The sequence below is a fragment of the Megalobrama amblycephala genome, linkage group LG16 (assembly GCF_018812025.1).
Source record: "Megalobrama amblycephala isolate DHTTF-2021 linkage group LG16, ASM1881202v1, whole genome shotgun sequence".
In the NCBI taxonomy this organism is placed as follows: domain Eukaryota; kingdom Metazoa; phylum Chordata; class Actinopteri; order Cypriniformes; family Xenocyprididae; genus Megalobrama; species Megalobrama amblycephala.
Window position 1 is genome coordinate 40,380,095 of NC_063059.1, and position 20,577 is coordinate 40,400,671.

At 38.0% G+C, this 20,577-nt stretch overlaps 1 protein-coding gene across 1 annotated transcript in view; it reads left to right on the forward strand.

Annotated features, from left to right (window-relative positions):
* Positions 1–596: 596 nt before the first annotated feature.
* The window catches only part of gucy1a2 (guanylate cyclase 1, soluble, alpha 2), a 31,280-nt gene continuing 11,299 nt past the window's right edge, over positions 597–20,577 (forward strand). The window contains 6 exon segments of the mRNA XM_048161538.1: positions 597–1,922; positions 7,858–7,919; positions 9,429–9,544; positions 10,801–11,385; positions 11,388–11,608; positions 19,927–20,082. Coding sequence (XP_048017495.1) covers positions 1,686–1,922; positions 7,858–7,919; positions 9,429–9,544; positions 10,801–11,385; positions 11,388–11,608; positions 19,927–20,082 — 1,377 coding nt within the window. The 5' untranslated portion in view covers positions 597–1,685.

A 20,577-nucleotide genomic window follows, 5' to 3' on the forward strand; every position in this document is an offset into this window, starting at 1 on the left:
TTTCTTCTGTTCTAATATGCTCTGCTCTAATCTATTCTGTTTAGTTCCAGTCTGTTCTATTTTTTCTCTTCTTTTCTGCTCTATTCTATTCTGTCCTTTTGTTCTTTTTACTCTGTTCTATTTTGCTCTATTCCATTCTGTTCTCTTCTGTTCTAATCTGCTCTGTTCAGTTCTCTTCTGTTCTGTTTCTTTTATTCTGTTCTATTCTATTCTGTTCTAATCTGCTCTGTTCTGTTCTCTGTTCTTTTCTGTTTTATTCTACTCTATTCTGTTCCAGTCTAGTCTGCTCTGTTATAGTCTTCTGTTCTGTTCTTCTATTCTATTCTGTTCTATTCTATTATCTCAAGCAGAACTGAATTGGTCTTATTGTTCTGTGGCAGTTGTTTGTCTTTTACTGTAATGTACTACTGAAATGCACAAACCTCTAATATTATTATGCCTATGACCCATTCAGCTCATCCTGTCACCATAATGTGATTCATGAATGTGACCGCATTTACATGCACATCAATGTCCAGATGGTCAATATTCATATTTTTTCCTAATAATAAGTAATAAGTAGTCTTTCTACTTAAAAATCCAGTTTAATTCATTATTACTTAATAATTTGTGAAATTTACTAGCAATTTCATAGTGAAAATTGGTAAATCCTACACCAGTTTTCTTCAGTGTTAATGGCAGTCAACATATTCACAATAAGCACTGGCATACATGTTGTTCTCCTGCTGTTCTCTATAGGGAATACTGGAGATCCTCTTGCTGCATATTAGTGATTCCGCACAAAAATTGAATCAACTCCTTAATCCTCGTTCATGTCCTTGACAACAGCACACATGAGTGCAAAAATGTAGGTCACACGATTCCTAAGGTGCTTTCGTCCATCTATATATTGTTTTTTTTTTTTTTTTTTTCTTTTAATGAATGTAAACAGAAAAGTCTCTTCATTGCTTCAAAAACATGTTTCTGGCCTGTATCATGAAGCACCAAGAATTATTTGCATAATAATTCTGAATAAGCATGCATATTCAAGAAATCAGAACATCAGATAATGGGGCTAGTGCATGGCATCACATTCTCGTGCATGTGAACATGGTCAGATCTGTTCTGCCTGTGTAACCTGAAATGCCTTCAGTAATTACAATATCTATGTTAATTATTTTATTTGGTCACTCTGATGTAAAGTGTGACCAGCATCGCTTCCATACGTTTTGGTTCACAGTTCCATGCTATTCCTCCCTCTCTCTCTTTCTCTCTCTCTCTATGGGAGGGTGTAGAGGCTTTTTGCTGTATGTTAACCGATTGGCTGTTTCTTAGTTCAGTGCGCCCTGGACGTTGGATTATTTTTCATCTTCACGCGCATTTGAACGCGCGACTCTCCCAGCGTCAAACCCGCAGAGACCCGCACGGACGGACGGATGATGAGGTCTCCGGGGGTCTTTATCGGTCTACGGAGCTGCTGGGTCACCGAGGGGAACGGGATTCGGTAATACAAACACCCCGCTCCATCCCACCCCACACCCACGCTGACAGAATCTGGTTTTTGCGCACTTGGTGATCCGGCGGTCCCTCCAGGCGCTGCTGCATTCATTCGGGAGTGAGAGCGCGCGGCTGACGCGCACGTCCCGGTTCCGCGATGGTTCTGTGTCACCTGCGCGTCTGATGAGTCCGCCCGCATCAGCAGCAGCATGTCCTCGCGGAAGATCTCCTCCGAATCCTTCAGCTCCATGGGCTCGGACTACCTGGAGAGCCCCGGGGAGGACGGAGAGTGCCCGTTCTCGCGCGTCTTCTGGAACGGCAAGAGCCCCGTTGAGACGCTCTCGTGTCCGTTCGAGGACGCGGCGGTCAGCAGGAGGGTCGCCCGTCGTAAACGCGTCAACCTGGACTCGCTCGGGGAGAGTTTGAGACGCCTCACCTCACCAACGGTACCGAACCTTTCCTTACCTTCAGCACTCACACATCCACTGCACAACACGAGAGAGAGAGAGACGGCACTGCAGATGTGCTCCTCAGAACCTCACTATACCATTTACATATTCATAGATATCTACACAGTATGATGTGTGCGCGCGTATTTATGTAGACTATATGTTGTATACATACACATATTACTATATGTAAATGATGTGTGTGTGTAGAGATATATATATATATATATATATACACGCAGACAGATATATACATACATACTCATTTACGTGTGTTTGCATATACAGTTTTGCTAAATGTTAATGTATATATTATATATATATATATATATATATATATATATATATATATATATATATACATACACTATATTGCCAAATGTTTTGGGACGCCTGCCTTTACGTGCACATGAACTTTAATGACAGTCCATTCTTAATCCGTAGGGTTTAATATGGAGTTGGCCCACCCTTTGCAGCTATAACAGCTTCAACTCTTCTGGGAAGGCTTTCCACAAGGTTTAGGAGTGTGTTAATGGGTATTTTTGACCATTCTTCTAGAAGCACATTTGTGATGTTGGCGAGAAGGCCTGGCTCACAGTCTCCGCTCTAATTCATCCCAAAGGTGTTCTATCGGGTTGAGGTCAAGACTCTGTGCAGGCCAGTCATGTTCCTCCACACCAAACTCACTCATCCATGTCTTTATGGACCTTTCTTTGTGCACTGGTGCGCAGTCATGTTGGAACAAGAAGGGGCCATCCCCAAACTGTTCCCACAAAGTTGGGAGTGTGAAAATGTCTTGGTGTACTGAAGCATTAAGAGTTCCTTTCACTGGAACTAAGGGTTCAAGCCCAACCCCTGAAAAACAATCCCACGCCATAATCCCCCTCCACCAATCATTACACTTGGCACAATGCAGTCAGGCAAGTACCGTTCTCCTGGCAACCACCAAACCCAGATTCGTTCATCAGATTGCCAGACAGAGAAGCGTGATTGGTCACTCCAGAGAACACGTCTCCACTGCTCTAGAGTCCAGTGACGGCGTGCTTTACACCACTGCATCCGACGCTTTGCATTGCACTTGGTGATGTAAGGCTTGGATGTAGCTGCTCGGCCATGGAAACCCATTCCATGAAGCTCTCTACACACTGTTCTTGAGCTAATCTGAAGGCCACACCAAGTTTGGAGGTCTGTAGCTACTGACTCTGCAGAAAGTTGGCGACTTCTGCACGCTGTGTGCCTCAGCATGCTCTGACCCCGCTCTACGTGGCCGAACACTTCATGGCTGAGTTTCTGTTGTTCCCAATTGCTTCCACTTTGTTATGATACCACTAACAGTTGACCGTGGAATATTTAGTAGTGAGGAAATTTCACGAATGGCCTTATTGCACAGGTGGAAACCTATCACGGTACCACGCTTGAATTCACTGAGCTCCTGAGAGTGACCCATTCTTTCACAAATGTTTGTAGAAGCCAGTTTGTAGATTTTATACACCTGTGGCCATGGAAGTGATTGGAATATATAATGCATCAGGGTTAAATGTAGGATTCACAATAGATATAGTTAGAATCACCATCACCATCTTTCTAACCATTTACACCAGTGTTAGTAGTCTAGGTGATGTTGGAGTACTGATGATGATGATGATGGTGATGGATTTGACTCTGTGCGTGAGAGCAGATGACACGGCTCGTAAATCTCCTCCAAACAGCAGAACGGGTGACAGTGCAGATGTTAGAGAGCCCAATCCTTCAGAACATCTCACATTTATAGTGTGTGTGAATGGAGAATCAGTGTAAAGCGTGCTGTGGTTGTTCAGGCCCTGCAGCATGTAGTCTTACATATTCATCCTGTCTCATGTGTAGCGTAACAGCGTGGTGCACATTCAGACGGATGTGTGTGTGTGAAGGGACGCGATAACCTCTCGGTACGCTGGTCCCTGGTGTTTTGGGGCCTCGAAGAAACACACACACTGTACCGCAGAGCTGCCGTATTGCATGTGCATCTGCATCAGAATATTCTTGCCCTGAGATGCACTTCAGTGGGTTTGATGTATGTGTGTGTGTGTGTGTGTTGTACTAGAGAGGCTCTTGAAAATGTGGTACATAGCAAACCAACTGCTCCAATGGCATAAATCCAAAAACACTTGCAACATTTTCAGACTGGCTGTGCCGACATACACGACTTAGTGCTGCAATATACAATGCAACTTTTACATGCACCTAAATTCTGTCTTAAAAATTTCAATGTTGAATAAATAAAATCTAGTAGTGCTTTACAATAACGTTCCATTTGTTTACATTAGTTAATTTCATTAGTTACGATACATGAATGATCAGTGAAAAATATTTCTTAATGTAAACATTATTAAAATCAACAGAGATTAAACTTTAACAAAGATTAATACATCATTTTTTACTGTAGTTTTCACTCACAAACAGCAGCTTGTTTGTATGTCTGTTGAAATGATGTCTGTCCTATTTGAGGATTATACAAATCAAATGTTTAATCCCCAAACACGATTTTTAGAAGATATTAATCCTTTGTTTTTTGTGTGTGTTTGATAGAGAGATTTACATTGTTTACCTGCTGTTTGTAACAAGTGAAATGAAGCTGAGAAACAAAACCGTTTCAAAATCAAGATGAAAAAATTTATTATAACAAGCTCAGAGTTTAAAAATCAATATATATTTTATTGAGTTCTGAGTGCAATTGATAGAAATCATTTAGTCTGAAAAGTGCAGTAATATTTGTGTTTTATTTATAAAATACTATTTGTTTTTAAGTATTTAGCTTAGCAATATTAACATCAAACTCTATTTGTGTGGCTCATCGATTTCACTGAAATCAGTCACCTTTGAGGTTACATTTCTGTTATGATGCAGCCTATAATGTCTGGTACCAAGCTTAAGTAATTACAAGAATATTTACACCATCGTTCAGTTTGGGGTCAGTAAGTTTTTTTTTAAATGTTTTGGAAAGAAGTCTCTTCTGCTCATCAAGGCTCAAAAATACAGTAAGAATTGTGAAATATTATTACAATTCAAAATGACTGTTTTCTATGTGAATATATTGTAAAAATGTAATTTATTCCGGTGATCAAAGCTGAATTTTCAGCATCATTACTCCAGTCTTCAGTGTCACATGATCCTTCAGAAATCATTCTAATATGATGATTTGATGCTCAAGAAACATTTATGATTTTTATGAATGTTGTAAACAGTTGTGCCGATTCATATTTTTGTGATAAGGTGATACATTTTATTTTTTAGGATTCTTTAATAAATAGAAATGTTGTAACTGTCACTTTTTGATTAGTTTAATGTATCCTTGATGCATAAAAGTATTAATAAAAAAATAAAAATAAAAAATCCACCACGATTCTTTTTCATGTTGGATTTTTAAGACTATTTTGCAAGTCACTGAGCAAATTTTTCTATTTTTATTAAAAATGTAGCCTTACAAGATAACAAAAGAATAGCAGACCATTTAGGCCAAAGTAGGGGTGGGCCAAAATTTTATTCGACTTTATTTAATTTCATAGCTTTATTGTTATTAAAAATAAGAAGAAAAATGTAAACTACAAATAATAGGACAAATACAATATAGGAGGATACAAATGAAATAAACGGCACTTTAAAATTTTCAGCAGCATTATAAGGTCTATTTAACAGTAGCATGACTAAGAAATGTAATAATCAAATGTAAAAATAAACACGTTTCTTGTTTGATTAACATTAACGACAGAGACATCAGCAGGTTTATAGATCTTAAGTAGCCTTTTCAGCGCTACGCTCAAATTTGTCTTCCGGTTTGTATTTCCACAGCGATCTTATGCCTACACATTAAAATCCTCAGTGTTAAATCAACTCTGCTCAGAGTACATATGGTCCCTCTCTAAACAGTGTTAAAATAACACTGAAGCAGAGTTAAAGTTAATGAGATAATTAAGCAATTAATAAGGCTGTGACTGAAGTCAGTTGTAGTTCTTGTGTTTCTCTTTTCTTCAGTGATTCTGCTTGTTAACAGCAGGCGTTCATCACTAATGCACAATCATCACTTCATTAATTTCTTAATTATCTCATTAACTTTAACTCTGCTTCAGTGTTATTTTAACATTATTTAGAGAGGGACCATATGTACTCTGAGCGGAGTTGATTTAACTCTGGAGATTTTGCTGTGTATTTATGAATGAACTGCGCATTTTAAAATCTTCTGGGTCTACTGACATTTGTTAAGACATCTGCTTTAAAAGGTCTCTACTGACACACATCCGGTTTTCTCTCAACTGTTACTTAAGACACATCCGACTGTGTTTATGTGAACCTGTTGTGTATTTGACAGTTTAAAGACGCGAAAGAGAACTTAGTTCAGTGCTTGTAACGGCTTTGTGCACGTGCTTCAGGTGAGTGCGCTCATAAAAGCGTATGTGTGTGTATTATTATGTAAAACTAGCAAGGTTTATTTGTTTTTTCATGCCATTTGTGTGAGTGTGTGTGTGTGTGGTCAGTGAACAAGGTCACTGTCGTGGTAATTAATTTCAGACACAGTATAATGTGACAGGTCAAACAGAATTTAGTCTCTCTCTCACACACACATACACAGTCTGTGTGGTCACATTTCATCCCAAACCCATAAGAGAAAAAAAACCCCAAGAAATTTCATTTTTGCACAAAGAAAATCAAGACCATAAAGATTTTTGCACTGCACTTGATTTTCCAACAATCAAGCTAATTTCCCCCCACATTCTCATAACCATAATGCGTTTTATTGCAATTCTTATGATTCTCTGTGGTGTTATGTTAGTATAAATCAGGTTTAGTATCGACAGAGAGAGAAAGACTACTGCTGTGAGATCACTAAAGCAGATTTGGCCAGGTAAAGCTGGATTTGAGCTATTAAGAGCTTTCCTGAAATGAAGAGGATTGTGATTGTTGTTTTGTTGCCGTGGTAGCGTGATAAAGGCAGTTGATTGGATAAGGCTTAAGAGTGTATTCTATTACAGGTAGATCAGCACAGTAAATCCCTTTAAAAAGGACCAAAACAAACCAAATCCAATAGAGACGATCGGTTTACCATCACCTTTTAATCCATACTCCAGAAACTCAGAATTGGATTAATTAGTTTAACACTTTTTCAGTGGCGCTGGTTCTGAAAGTATTTTTTCCATGAATTTCTCCCATTTTCAGGAAGTCTTTATTATAAATGTTATAAGCCTTGAATCAAGCCGATCAACTACGAGGAGAATCATAACATCACAAACTTTGTTTTGAAGCAAAAAAAGTATTTGAAAATTTAGTGAGGGAAAGAACTACAATCCCATGAAGCATTGAGAACAGCATAATCAAGTTAAAAATGATGGAGAAATATAAAAGTATGCATTTAAAAATGTTTATTATATATAAACAATATATTTTAAGTTTATTGCAAAATATGCATATACGAATATTTAAGTATTTTGAGAATGTAAGAAGACTCAATTACGTTATTTGCAGTGCTTTATAGGAGTGGGCGGAGCTAATGAGGTCTTTTTGCTTGTTTCGACTCTCTGATTGGTGAATTTTCTGTATAGCATCATGGGTAATGTAGTTTTTCACCAGGAATTCTGCAGTTAAACATGATTATTTTAAAACTAAGCTGAAATAATGTGAACTGAGTGTTTTAAAAAATCATTTTTACAATGTAGATTTTTAAATTAAAAAAGTGTTTCCATTGTGAAAATGTTTTTTTTTTTTTTTGGTTCTTTCTTACCTTTTGATTTTGTTGCGTCTGATGTTGTTGATGAATCTGTTTTAACCAGATCCTGTGAAAGGAGACAGGATGTGCGTGTTTGGATGAGAGCGGTCTTGTTTACCAGTTAAATGGTGTCTTTGTAGTGTCACTTGTGAATCTGGGTCGAGCAACTTCTGACTGCATTGTTTTTCTTCTTTTTAGACCCAGACCATTCAGCTGGCTCTGCAGAGAACAGTGGAGTTTTACAGACAGAGGGAAATCAGGTAGATCTTCAGACACAATGTCCCTGAGAGAAATCACATCTCCTTCATGTCTCGGTTGAGAGAAGAACAAAGATAATCCTGTAGAGTTTCAGAAGAGTTGTGCTTTCCACATCATTTCATAGCTCTAAACTCTCACTATACAGTATTTTGACAACAGATTTACACTTAACCCTCTGGTGCTTTTTGGTCATTTTTGACCGAAGTGTTTACAATTTGTTTTGTTTTTCATTTTTTACTTCATCAGAATGCTGTGAAACTTGGGACAGGTTTTGGCACTTGCTATGTAAACACAAAAATAATAATCATGGACATGATTCGAAAAGGTTAAATGGTCCTGAAAAAATAGCCACACTTGTACTGTTAGAATGGGAAAATTTCATCTAGTGGAAGCGTTTGGTACTGCGCCCAAACAAAATCTTACTGAAAGCTCATTTTTTGAGATATAAACCTCAAATTTAGAATACAACTTGTTTAGATTTATGGCTTCGGTTTCTCACAGTTTTGGAGTAAAATGTGTTTTGGAAAATATATTTCTTATAAAAATTGACAATAGTATTTTTTCTTAATAAACTTAAAATTCTATAAATTTAAGTTCATGTTTTTAAACTTTTTTTTACTTCAGCAATAATCTACCAAGTATCATCTTTAAAAAGTGTCCAAACTTAAATCTGTGCTCCAAAATATTCAAGATTTATGACTGTTTAAGTTGGAAATTTCATTTTGAGGTCTATAAGTGGACTATAAAAACTGCATAAATATAATTTAAGTCCCCTAAAAATACAAAATATTAAATAAAAACACATTATCGAACTAAAATATAGTACATTCATTTAATTGAAATAATAAAAATAGAGAATTCTGTCATTTTTGACCACCACACAAAAAGCACCAAATTTAGGGTTTAAATGGATTTCATTTCATGTGACACAAAATACCAAAACAAATGATACATTTTGAACACTAGATATAATGAATTATCATTTCAAACCCAACAGATGCTTTAGGTTTTGGTCAAATGCTGTTGCTTGTAAAGTGTGTGCTATCTTTGTTTACAACTTTATCTGCATACTTACAGTATAATCATTTATAGCCGTATATATTACACAGCAAATCTCAACAGTTTGATTGCTAGTATTGCAAAATGTAAACTCTATTATCGCCCGGCTCTAGTCTGCTAAATGTGACTGTAAGGCATGAAGATAATAAGATATTATAAACATTAACATCATGATTTTCAACTGCTTTGAGACACTGTGTTTTGTAAAAAGCGCTATCATTTGCCTCAACTTGACATGCAAACATTTCTAAGTGTGTCCAAATACTTTTTTGGGGCCGTTATCTCAACATTTGTCTCATTTGTTTCTATTTTTATTCCTACATTATACAAGGAATATCGTAAAAGCAATAATATTTTATTTGGATATTTTGGTTTCCCTTTTCCTAACTTTTTAAACACAAGATTACCCTGGTAAATGTTAATCAGAATCTCTCCCTCTCTCTCTCTCGCAGTGGACAAGAGTTTGTACGAAGCTTGTCAGACGAGCAGAAGTGTTTGTTTGAGAACTCTCGCTGCGACAGCCAGACTGACATCTCAGGAATACTGAAATACACAGCAACTATTTTAGGTAAGTACATCATAAGGGATATTATAGTTAGCTAAAACTTGAAGTTATCCAGAAGCCACTTGATGCTGCCAAGTGTCCTGATTGGCTGATGATCTTATCTGCTTGATTGGATGACGATGATCACATGTTAAACGCAGCCAAAATGTCCTGCACACCATATTCTGCATGTGACTTTTTATATTTTCGGGTTAAGCGTTCTCATTATTTGTCACGATCGTGCAGCTCTAGTTCACGCACACACACACACACACACTTAGGCAAAAAACTTTGACCTCAATACACACTCACTGACAGCACACACTTTCCTAAAAACTCCCTCCATTGCTGCAGTCTCCATTCCCGAGCTGTTGCTAAGATACTAACTCTGCCATCCCTAACGAGAACACGTTTATAAATAAACCGCAATGAGCCATTTGAACTGAGCCCTGCCCAGCGAAACCTACTGCGCATCTCGCTCTTATGCAGCAGAGCAGCTTCGTTTCACAGCGCGCTTGTGCTGCAGACGTCGATTATTTAGGTAATCGATGGTTTCGCTGGGGGCCAGACCTGTAAACTTTCCATCTTTATGTAAAAGCATGTTTATAAAACTGCTAAATACAGCCATGTGCAATCTGATGGAAATTTCAATAATAATCAGGGACTGATTCCATATTAAATCAGAGTTTATAAAAGCAATTAGCCACGGTCCACGGTGCATCTACCAACACAGAAAACATGAAAAAGGACAACCCAGTAACTTTTTGGCAAGCCTTGTGAAAAAAACATGCAAGCATGTGAAAAATCGAGCCGCTCAGATTTCACTCACCTAGTGATGTAGGAAGGGGATCTTATTATAATATTACCGCCACTTAATCTGCACGTTTCCAGTTTCATTCTAAAAGTTGTAACTTCTTCCTGAGTCTCTCCATCAGTGTCGACTCCGGTTTGAACAATGTAAGGCTGAACACCGTTACTGACAATCCTCATTTTGGCTGCGTGAGATTCTCCAGCTTTGTTGTTGTTGAGCTGTTAAAGCTCCGCCCTCTTCTGGAGCAGCAGCTCATTTGCATTTAAAGGGACACACACAAAAACGGTGTGTTTTTGCTCAAATTTGACAAGCTATAAGAAATGATCTGTGGGGATTTTGAGCTGAAACTTCACAGAACACATTCTGGAGACATCTTATATTACATCTTGTGAAAGGGGCAATATAGGTCCCCTTTAAATGGTAGTGCATTTTCATTGGAAAAAACACATTTTTGCATTATTTTCCAAAGGCGTGGACTTCGCCGCCATTCGTGGCCGATTCGGGGAGGAATTCTTCGGTTTGTGTCTTGAAGAGAACGAGAGGGTTCTGCGAGCTCTCGGCGGGAACCTGCAAGACTTCTTCAATGGTTTCGACGCTCTTCTGGAACACATTAGAACGTCCTGCGGTCGCCGGGCTTCGTCCGAGGCTCCCTCTTTCCTATGCAAAGATGCTCCTCAGGAGAAGGTGGAGACGAGTGCGGAGAGCGACGGAGGAAGGACTCTTCTCCTCCACTGCTTCAACCCTGACCCTACCGTGGGCGTGGCCATGCCGGGATTGATTCGAGCCGCCGCCCGTCGCATTTACCAATCAGATGTCTTGGTGGAGGAAGCTCCTCCCACGTGGCTGCACACGGCCAATGAGGACGGCGAGCTCTCTGCGGACTCCTCCCCTGCGTCATCTCCATCTCCGCCGTCATCTTCATCTCCTGCCTGTTTGTCCTTCCTCATTCGAGAGGTTCGGACTCAGCCTGCATCCTCGTCGTCGCACCCTCGCCAGCTGTCGCGCTCGCCGCTGGATTTGCGCATCGGTCTGAGCACATTTTGCCGGGCCTTTCCCTTCACCTGGTGTTGGGACCCAACATGGAGGTTCTGCAGGTCGGGGAGGGACTCCGGAAACAGGCCAAGAGCGACCCGCACCGAACACTCACATTCAGCAACAGCTTTGAACTGGTGTCTCCCAGAATCCCCTGTTCCTTCCAGAACATCCTCCTGCGGCTGTCCACGCCGTTCACCATTCGTACACGACCAGACGGATCGGCACTCGACGGCAGAGAGAAGGTAAGAGAAGTAGTTGCTAACTGATCTGAATTTGTGTCCTTAATGTATGTTTTTTTTACGCTGATTCAGATGGTTTTGCAAGCCTTTTGAACGATTCATTAAAAGGAACTAACTCAAAAAGGATTAATTCACATTTGGGCGTCATTAGCTCTGATTCTAACCAACAGAAAATACCAGACACATGAATTGGTTGGAAAACGTGATGTTTGTTTTAAATTTGTCAACGCTACCCCACTACTTAGTAAAATAGCTTTATATTTTGTATTTTATGCTGCCTTTAAATCCTTAAGGGAAGTTGTTATGAGTTCAGAAGTCGTATTTTTGGAGCCCCTAAACGGACATGGTGATGGAAAAAAATATTAGATGGGACGAAAAATTATATTTAAATGCTTTTACGTTCTCTCACAAAAGTTTTGTTTTCCCCCCAAGAAACTTTGCGTTCGCTTGCAAAGATCTCAAAACTTTTGTGAGAGAATGCAAAAAGCATTAAAATAAAAATTTTAAAACAAAAACTGAAATAAAAGTCAATTAAAAATATTAAAAATATTTTTAACATTTTACAAAAAACACATAAAATTACTCAAAAATTAAGTTAAGAAGTTATTAACAGCTCAGATGTCGTAATTTCCGTGTCCACTGTTATCGTTAACTAAAACTATTTTAAAAAGTTTTTAATTGAAATAAAGCTCAAATAAAATAGATAATAAATATTAGATGAAAAACTTTTTGAAATCTTGCCATGACAAATAACTGAAATAAGTTTAAGTACTAAATTTACGAGCTGAAATAAAACTAAAACAAAGCTATTTAAAAAAGCACATAAAATGACTCAAAATCAAAGTGAAAATATAAAAATAAAAGCTAATTAAATCTCATTCAAATTTCTTATAGTTGCTAGTGCAACAAGATGAAGAGTGAAGTCGACTCGCATGACTTTGAATGAGTCAAAAACAGCTTCACTCAATCCTTTAATTGGCTTGAAGAAAATCCCAGGTCTCCCACTTAAAATTACAGCATTGTGGTAGTGTTTTTGTGTCAGCTCATCTCATAAATACCATCATTCTGACATATTCGACAGTACAAGTACTAATTATGGAGTTTGCCGTCGCTGAAAGCTGATGCCAAACCCGTAGGATTATTTCCTAAATCTGTGCAGAATATTATGAAATGATTTGGACAGAGATGCAGCTTATGCTTCGATGTCTTTCACTCTGGAGAGAAGCTTTACCAAACACACACATGCAGCTAGATTGAGAATGAACCTGCCAAGATGAAAAATCAGTGGCAGGAGGAGGGAATGTGCAGTTAATAAACCTTTCAAGATGACTGCATGTAATGACATATGCTTCTGTAAAACTACAGATTTACACTTCATTTTTAAAAACTGTTCATTTGTCAACAATAAATCATCTTGGCAATTCCTATGGAGAAAATGAATGACCCACCACATACAGAACTGTTAAGTGTTATTGAATCAAAAATACTAAAATATATTAATATTTCCATATACTGATTGGAATATACAACAATATTCTACATTTATAACATCACACAGGCTGAATAGAGAAATTAACAATATTTTAAATGCATTAAACATGCAGTTGCCAAGATAATATTTCAAAATTTGCATTTACATTTTTAAAGGAGCTATATGTAAGAATTTTCATGTATTAAAGGTGCAATATGTAAGATTTCTGTCCGCTAGAGGCCTATTCAAAACAAAGGCGTAGCTTGATGACGGCAAGTTTTAGAGCGGAATCTTGGGACATGTGGTCTTCACCTCACAGCCGGTGGAAAAGAATCGGGATTGGACTCAGGAAGAAATCATGTTCATGGATGTGATTATTAATGTTACTGTAGTATGAAGCAGAGCAGGAGCGAGTGTTGTGGAGCTGAACGAGGAGCTGGAGCGATTGATCAACACACGCCTCACGAGCAGCGGGACTTTTATTATGTCACAGTCGCCGGCGCCGCTTCCGCTTTTCCGGTCATGAGTATGAGGGAACGCAGCTCTGTTTATCATATTAGATACATTTGAGTAAGAAAATGATGTTATAACGTTACTCTGTGTGTTCGCTCGGCGGCTGCTGTGAGACACTGTTACACACTGCAGTAAGATAGATCGATTTTAGAATATCATATTAAATGCTGGATGGCTTGTGTTGATAAATGGCATGCAATTAATTTTAAAACGTATTTTATGATGGAGAAAATGCTGTATTACTGTTAATAAAAATAAAGCTGCATCTGATTATGCTATGTTAGCTACTTCACAAAATAGTGTTTTTCTCTGAGGCATGGTAAAGCATGGTACTCGCAAAAATCAAGAAAATTAGATTTAAACAATAAGACTAAACGTGTTGAGCTATATAACAACAAAACATGTAATATATTAAAGCGTCTTTGGTGTTTCCATGGTTTCTACAAAATAAAAGCGGAAACCGAGGGTAACGCGGGTATGACGCGATTATCAGGCGACTCCTCACACGTCCCGGAGCCTTGGTTAAAATTGCAATTTTCTCACGATTTACAAATAGTTGGAAACATTTGGGATATTATAAGTACTCAAAAATATATTTTACTGCAAAATTATTACATATTGCACCTTTAATCGCTTTTTTATTGCAAATGAATGAACAGCTTGTAACGAAACTTAAAAAATGAGACCTTCCCCGAATTCCCAGGTTGAAAGCTTGTAGACTTATTTTTATGTGAAATCAGAAGGATGTGACGTTTACGTGTGCTCCTGCGCTCTCTTCCATTCAATGACACATGAAACGAATGCTTATACAATGTAAGTGGGATAATCCATTGCTAGCTGTGCATTAATTGATTTGAATGCACTCTGCTTCGCGTCGGTCGATTCTTTGCCTCGCCTTGAATCACGTTCCGTCTCTTGTGCGTTATGTGTGCACGAGTTGCTGGCTGTAGTTCACTTTACGGCCACCGGTTTCACTAATAACAAGGGTTTCTGAATTCTACATATAGCCCCTTTAAATAGTTTTAGTCAATGATAACCTTTAACTTCTGAACAAAAAATACAAGTATCATTTAGTCCCTGTTTATTGTGCTATCCTACTTATGCATGATTATGACTGGTTGCATTTTATTATTTGCATTTAACTTTGTTTTTCCCTGCTGTCCCATCTGAACTGAAACTCACTTTCTTCTCACCAACACCGAACTCATTTAAAAGCAGTGATAAATGTCAAGTTTTCATCTTGGTTCCACGTCATTTAGCAGGAGCTTTTATTTTTATCTCAGTAAGTTGCAGGGTGCTGATGGCAGGAACAGGCCGTCCCGCTGGAGACATCAGTGCCTCGCTCAAGGGTACAATGGTGATTGTGTTAGGAGAAACTTGGGAGCAAAGCACTTTTCTTCGCTGTGTATGTGTGTCCTGAAGCTGGTTACTGGACTGAGGAAGATAAATGTGAACAAATATGAATAAATAGCATAACGCAGTGTCAGCACTAAGAGAGTGTGATGCAGTGCAACAGAAATAGATTTTAATCAACATTGTGTACAGCTGTATTCTTTATAATGGTCTAGGTCATTTGAGTCATTTGACTGGAAATGGTGCAATTTAAAGAAAAACTAACTAAAACCATAAAAAATATGTTTCATTTAAGTGCATCACTAATATAAGAATCAAGAGTCAAAAACTGGAAACAAATTTCCATAATGAATCTTTCTTAAATAGTGTACAATAACAGAATTAATGCATCTAAAATCATAGTACGTTATAAATATTAAGTAAAAGTGCCCTTGTTAATTGTAAAGTGTGCATCGGTGTTTGCATTTTCAGTGAATATTGTCCATAAATCCCTTATGCAATAGAAGATTGATCTCTTGTTCTCTAGATCTCCTGACTTTAGTTATATAAAAATGCAGATGAATGTGCGCCAAAAGCTACCAGAAACATTTTTCACATGTATGAACCTAAAATAGGATGACATAATGAATGTATGGTAATGAATTTAGCCCATCGCTCATGCAGACCAGGGTTATTTATATACTATTATAATTTTTTTTAATTAATATTTTGAATTAGCTTTGTTTTATATTTTCAGTTTTCGTTTAATTTTAGTTGGATTTTTAGTAATTTTGTTTTGTGCTTTTGTCATTTTTAATAGTTTTTGTTCTTTTTAAAATATTACTTTTTAGGTATAATTTATTTTTCATTTTAATTTATTTCCAGTTATCAATTTTATTATACTCAAATTTGAGTAATTTAATTGTAAGTAAACTAATTTCAGTTAGTTGTCATTTCTGATTTTTATTTTAATTTGTTTTTATTATATTATATTATATTATATTATATTATATTATATTATATTATATTATATTATATTATATTATATTATATTATATTATATTATATTTAAGCTTTATTTCAATTAACAAAAATGTTTTTAATAGTTTTAGTTTTAATTAACGAATGTGAGGTAACAAATGGTGGCAAGAAGATATAAATATTTATAATATATATATGTACACACCTCAAAAGTATGCACTGAATGGCGTATGTGTGAATTGGGACACTCTCTCTCTCTGATTAGCACCTTGTTGCGCTCTGGAGTGCAAATGTCTTTATAAAGCTCCCCCCTTCACCCCTCATTCTCTTTAATCTTTTGTTCTTTGAAGGATGGTGTCATCAGATCTGATGTGTGTAAATGTGTTTTAGTTTGTCACAGAAAGCCGTTTGTTGTCTTGTCATGTAAAAACGCCGCTACAGTTGAAAGCTCAGAATCAAGGTGGCTTTGCTAACAAAGAAGATAAATAATTAAACAGAGGGACAGATCATGAAATTAGAAGTCAGGTGTCAGTCTCAGCAGCACGACAGATTTCAGCACCTGTAACATCTGAGAAACGATAGATTGTGAATTGTAGTTGAATTCTTTGATTCACTCTAAAATCACTGACTCTTTCTAGGTTACTTCAGTAGATCAGCTTTCCATTGTTCCATTGTTCCATTGTTGCATGTATGTATGTATCTAATGTTCCATCGTTCCATCCATCCATCCATCCAAAGTTCTATAAATTTCTATTTTGAATTTCAGTTCATTTTAATTCCACTTCCTTTAACTCAAACTGCAGTTCTGCATCCTCTTTTCTACCTCTGGAATTGAATTGGAGTTTAAAAGGCATTCTCAGTTCAATTCTGAATGATGCACAACCAAACTCTGGTGTGAAAAACTTTAGCAAGTTTCAACAAATAAAGTGTGCTCACAGATATAGACTTCTGTAGAGAAACACTGAGAGATTTTCTGCTTATATTCTGCTTGCTTGCACATCGTGAGATCCGCCTGATGATGATATGTAGAGTTATTGATCCTGAACTGTTTGTTATGGAAATCTGTGTTTCTGTGTGTGTGTGTGTTGAAGCCAGAGGAAGCATATGTCTGTGTCTCAGGGCCGATTATATATTTATTGCATCGTTCTATAAACGGTTCCACTGCAGTGAAGCTTGAACTCAAGCCAGGATCGTTCCTGCAGGATTCTGCTGTGCTGAAGCTCTCTCAACACAGGAGGGAGAGTTCAGCAGCTGCTGGTTTAGTAAGACCTTCAGTATTCGTGGTGTAATGGTTTTGTTACTCTGTGGGGTGAAATCGTTAAATCTTTAAACAGTTGTGGTACTTTTGCATGTTTTATTTCATTGCAAAAATCTCCACCTTATTCACAAACAAACCTCATTTCAGTAGGTTAATCAGTTGCTGTGTCATTCATAATTAAATTCCTCCTTTCAATGTAAAGTACAGTTATATAGACTGTCTTATTCACTAAAGTCAATACAACTACTATTTAAGTGGTTAAGAGGTTATGGTTTGTACGGTGGGTAGTACAAACCCGATTCCAAAAAAGTTGGGACACTGTACAAATTGTGAATAAAAAAGGAATGCAATAATTTACAAATCTCATAAACTTATATTTTAATAAACAATAGAATATAGATAACATATCAAATGTTGAAAGTGAGACATTTTGAAATGTCATGCCAAATATTGGCTCATTTTGGATTTCATGAGAGCTACACATTCCAAAAAAAAGTTGGGACAGGTAGCAATAAGAGGCCGGAAAAGTTAAATGTACATATAAGGAACAGCTGGAGGACCAATTTGCAACTTATTAGGTCAATTGGCAACATGATTGGGTATAAAAAGAGCCTCTCAGAGTGGCAGTGTCTCTCAGAAGTCAAGATGGGCAGAGGATCACCAATTCCCCCAATGCTGCGGCCAAAAATAGTGGAGCAATATCAGAAAGGAGTTTCTCAGAGAAAAATTGCAAAGAGTTTGAAGTTATCACCATCTACAGTGCATAATATCATCCAAAGATTCAGAGAATCTGGAACAATCTCTGTGCGTAAGGGTCAAGGCCGGAAAACCATACTGGATGCCCGTGATCTTCGGGCCCTTAGACGGCACTGCATCACATACAGGAATGCTACTGTAATGGAAATCACAACATGGGCTCAGGAATACTTCCAGAAAACATTGTCGGTGAACACAATCCACCGTGCCATTCGCCGTTGCCGGCTAAAACTCTATAGGTCAAAAAAAGCCATATCTAAACATGATCCAGAAGCGACTGTGTTTTCTCTGGGCCAAGGCTCATTTAAAATGGACTGTGGCAAAGTGGAAAACTGTTCTGTGGTCAGACGAATCAAAATTTGAAGTTCTTTTTGGAAAACTGGGACGCCATGTCATCCGGACTAAAGAGGACAAGGACAACTCAAGTTGTTATCAGCGCTCAGTTCAGAAGCCTGCATCTCTGATGGTATGGGGTTGCATGAGTGTGTGTGGCATGGGCAGCTTACACATCTGGAAAGGCACCATCAATGCTGAAAGGTATATTCAAGTTCTAGAACAACATATGCTCCCATCCAGACGTCGTCTCTTTCAGGGAAGACCTTGCATTTTCCAACATGACAATGCCAGACCACATACTGGTCAGTTATAGTTAGTAAAGTGGTTAGTAAGGACTTGAGTGTTAAAAGTTATGGTGTTGAGAATCTCATACTCAATATATTTTTAAAATCATTCATTTATAGAAGCATGCCAATCTTAAACTAGAACTAAGACATCAGACAAACTATTTTCATCTGCTGGACCATAAAACAGGTGACAAAATCCCACAGACGCACATTGAAAGAGAGACTCGAACCACAAAGAGACCAGAATATCAGACACTTGAGTATGCAGACCCAGTACAAAAAACTCAACCACTAAGTACACTCTAGCAACCACCTAACAACACTGAACGTATCCCTGTGTGACTGTATGGTGACCCTGAGCATCACAGGGCGCTGCAAAGCCTACGGTCATCATAGTCCACGGCCGGTTACATAATAGGACAGATATATCGATTTCACACACTGTCTGCTTTTTCAAATGCTCTGACATAAGCAAAAGAGAATTTGGGGTGGCAAAAGAAAGTTAATTACGAAGAAGTGTGTTTATGTTTACGAAAATGCGTGTGTGTGTGTGTGTTTCCTCGCCTCTGTCCCGGCTGTATAGATGTATTATGCAGAGATGGGGAGTTCTGCTTAAATAATGCAGTATGCTGCAAGACTGGGCCATGTGTGTGTGTGTGTGTGTGTGTGTGTGTGTGTGTGTGATTGTACATTTCTGTACTTCGTCTCATAACTCTGAAACTTCCCTGTTTCTATGGCGATAACAGGACTGTGAACCCGACCCTTTGCACAATCATCCAGCAGATGCACATGTACTTGTATACCAATTAAACATGAAATTTGTAAAATGTACTCCAATAATCTTTGTTTTAAAGTGTGGTAAAATAACAAGACTCATGATTTGAGGAATCATTCACAAACTCTGCAGGAATGAGTTACACACTGCAATAAAAACATTTCAGCACTGCAGATTATAGATGCGTTCTTCTAACAAATGCAGATTCATTGCATATTCTAGATATATTCTCATAAAACATGCAAAGAGCATTGAATGCTTGTTAAAGAATTCCACCATAGCAACTGAATCCTAATAAAAGAACAGCCTCTCTCTCTCTCTCTCTCTCTCTCTCTCTCTCTCTGTCTCCTCAAGCGATGTGATGAGATTGTGTGTGTGTGTGTGTTTCAGATGTGAAATATACAGCACTAAAATCCGATATGCTTTGTTGTTTTTCTTGACAACCATGTAAACATATTCATGCGAATGTGTCTTCATGGCAACACCAACTCGTCTGGCTTATTGCATTAATATTAATTCTCTGCAAATAAATTGAATTTGTAATATGATATGCATATTTGCTTTTGCATTTCAGCACTTTACTTTCCATATGTGTGTGTGTGTCTTTTTCAGGTGATGGAGCTCAAAGGTCAGATGCTTCACCTCCCTGAATCCAACTCCATCATGTTCCTGGGCTCGCCGCGTGTTGATAGGCTGGAGGAGCTCATGGGGCGGGGCTTACATCTGTCTGACATCCCTATTCATGACGCCACACGTGATGTCATTCTGGTGGGTGTGTCAAACAACATCAGCAAACACAGCCAATTTACCACAGGAAATTTATGGTTTATAAAGCTTTTTAACAGTTTGAGTTTGAGCCAAAAACCTAGGACCAGTTCGGCAAAGTTGGTTTTCGAAATAATCTCCAATATTTACCGAACAATTCGATGGGCAGTGGTATTCCTAGAGGCAAAGTTTCTCAGAATGAGGAGTTGTTGTACCGTGTGGTACGAATGTCGTGGGCGTGTGTGAAAAATAGCGATTCTTTACATACGTGAAAAACATGAAGGTGCCCCCGGTGGCAGATTTCTTTTGAATTTCTCACAGGCCTCTAGCGCCGCGAGTCAAACAGGCCCAGCGAGTTTCATTCCGATCGGCCTCCATTAACCTCGTCTGATAGCTGCTCAAATTTCATTGGCTGATGGCCATGTTTTTGGTGCATGCCAATTTTCAAGTCGATCGGACTAACGTTGAAGTAATTATAGCCATTTTCATGGTTTGTTT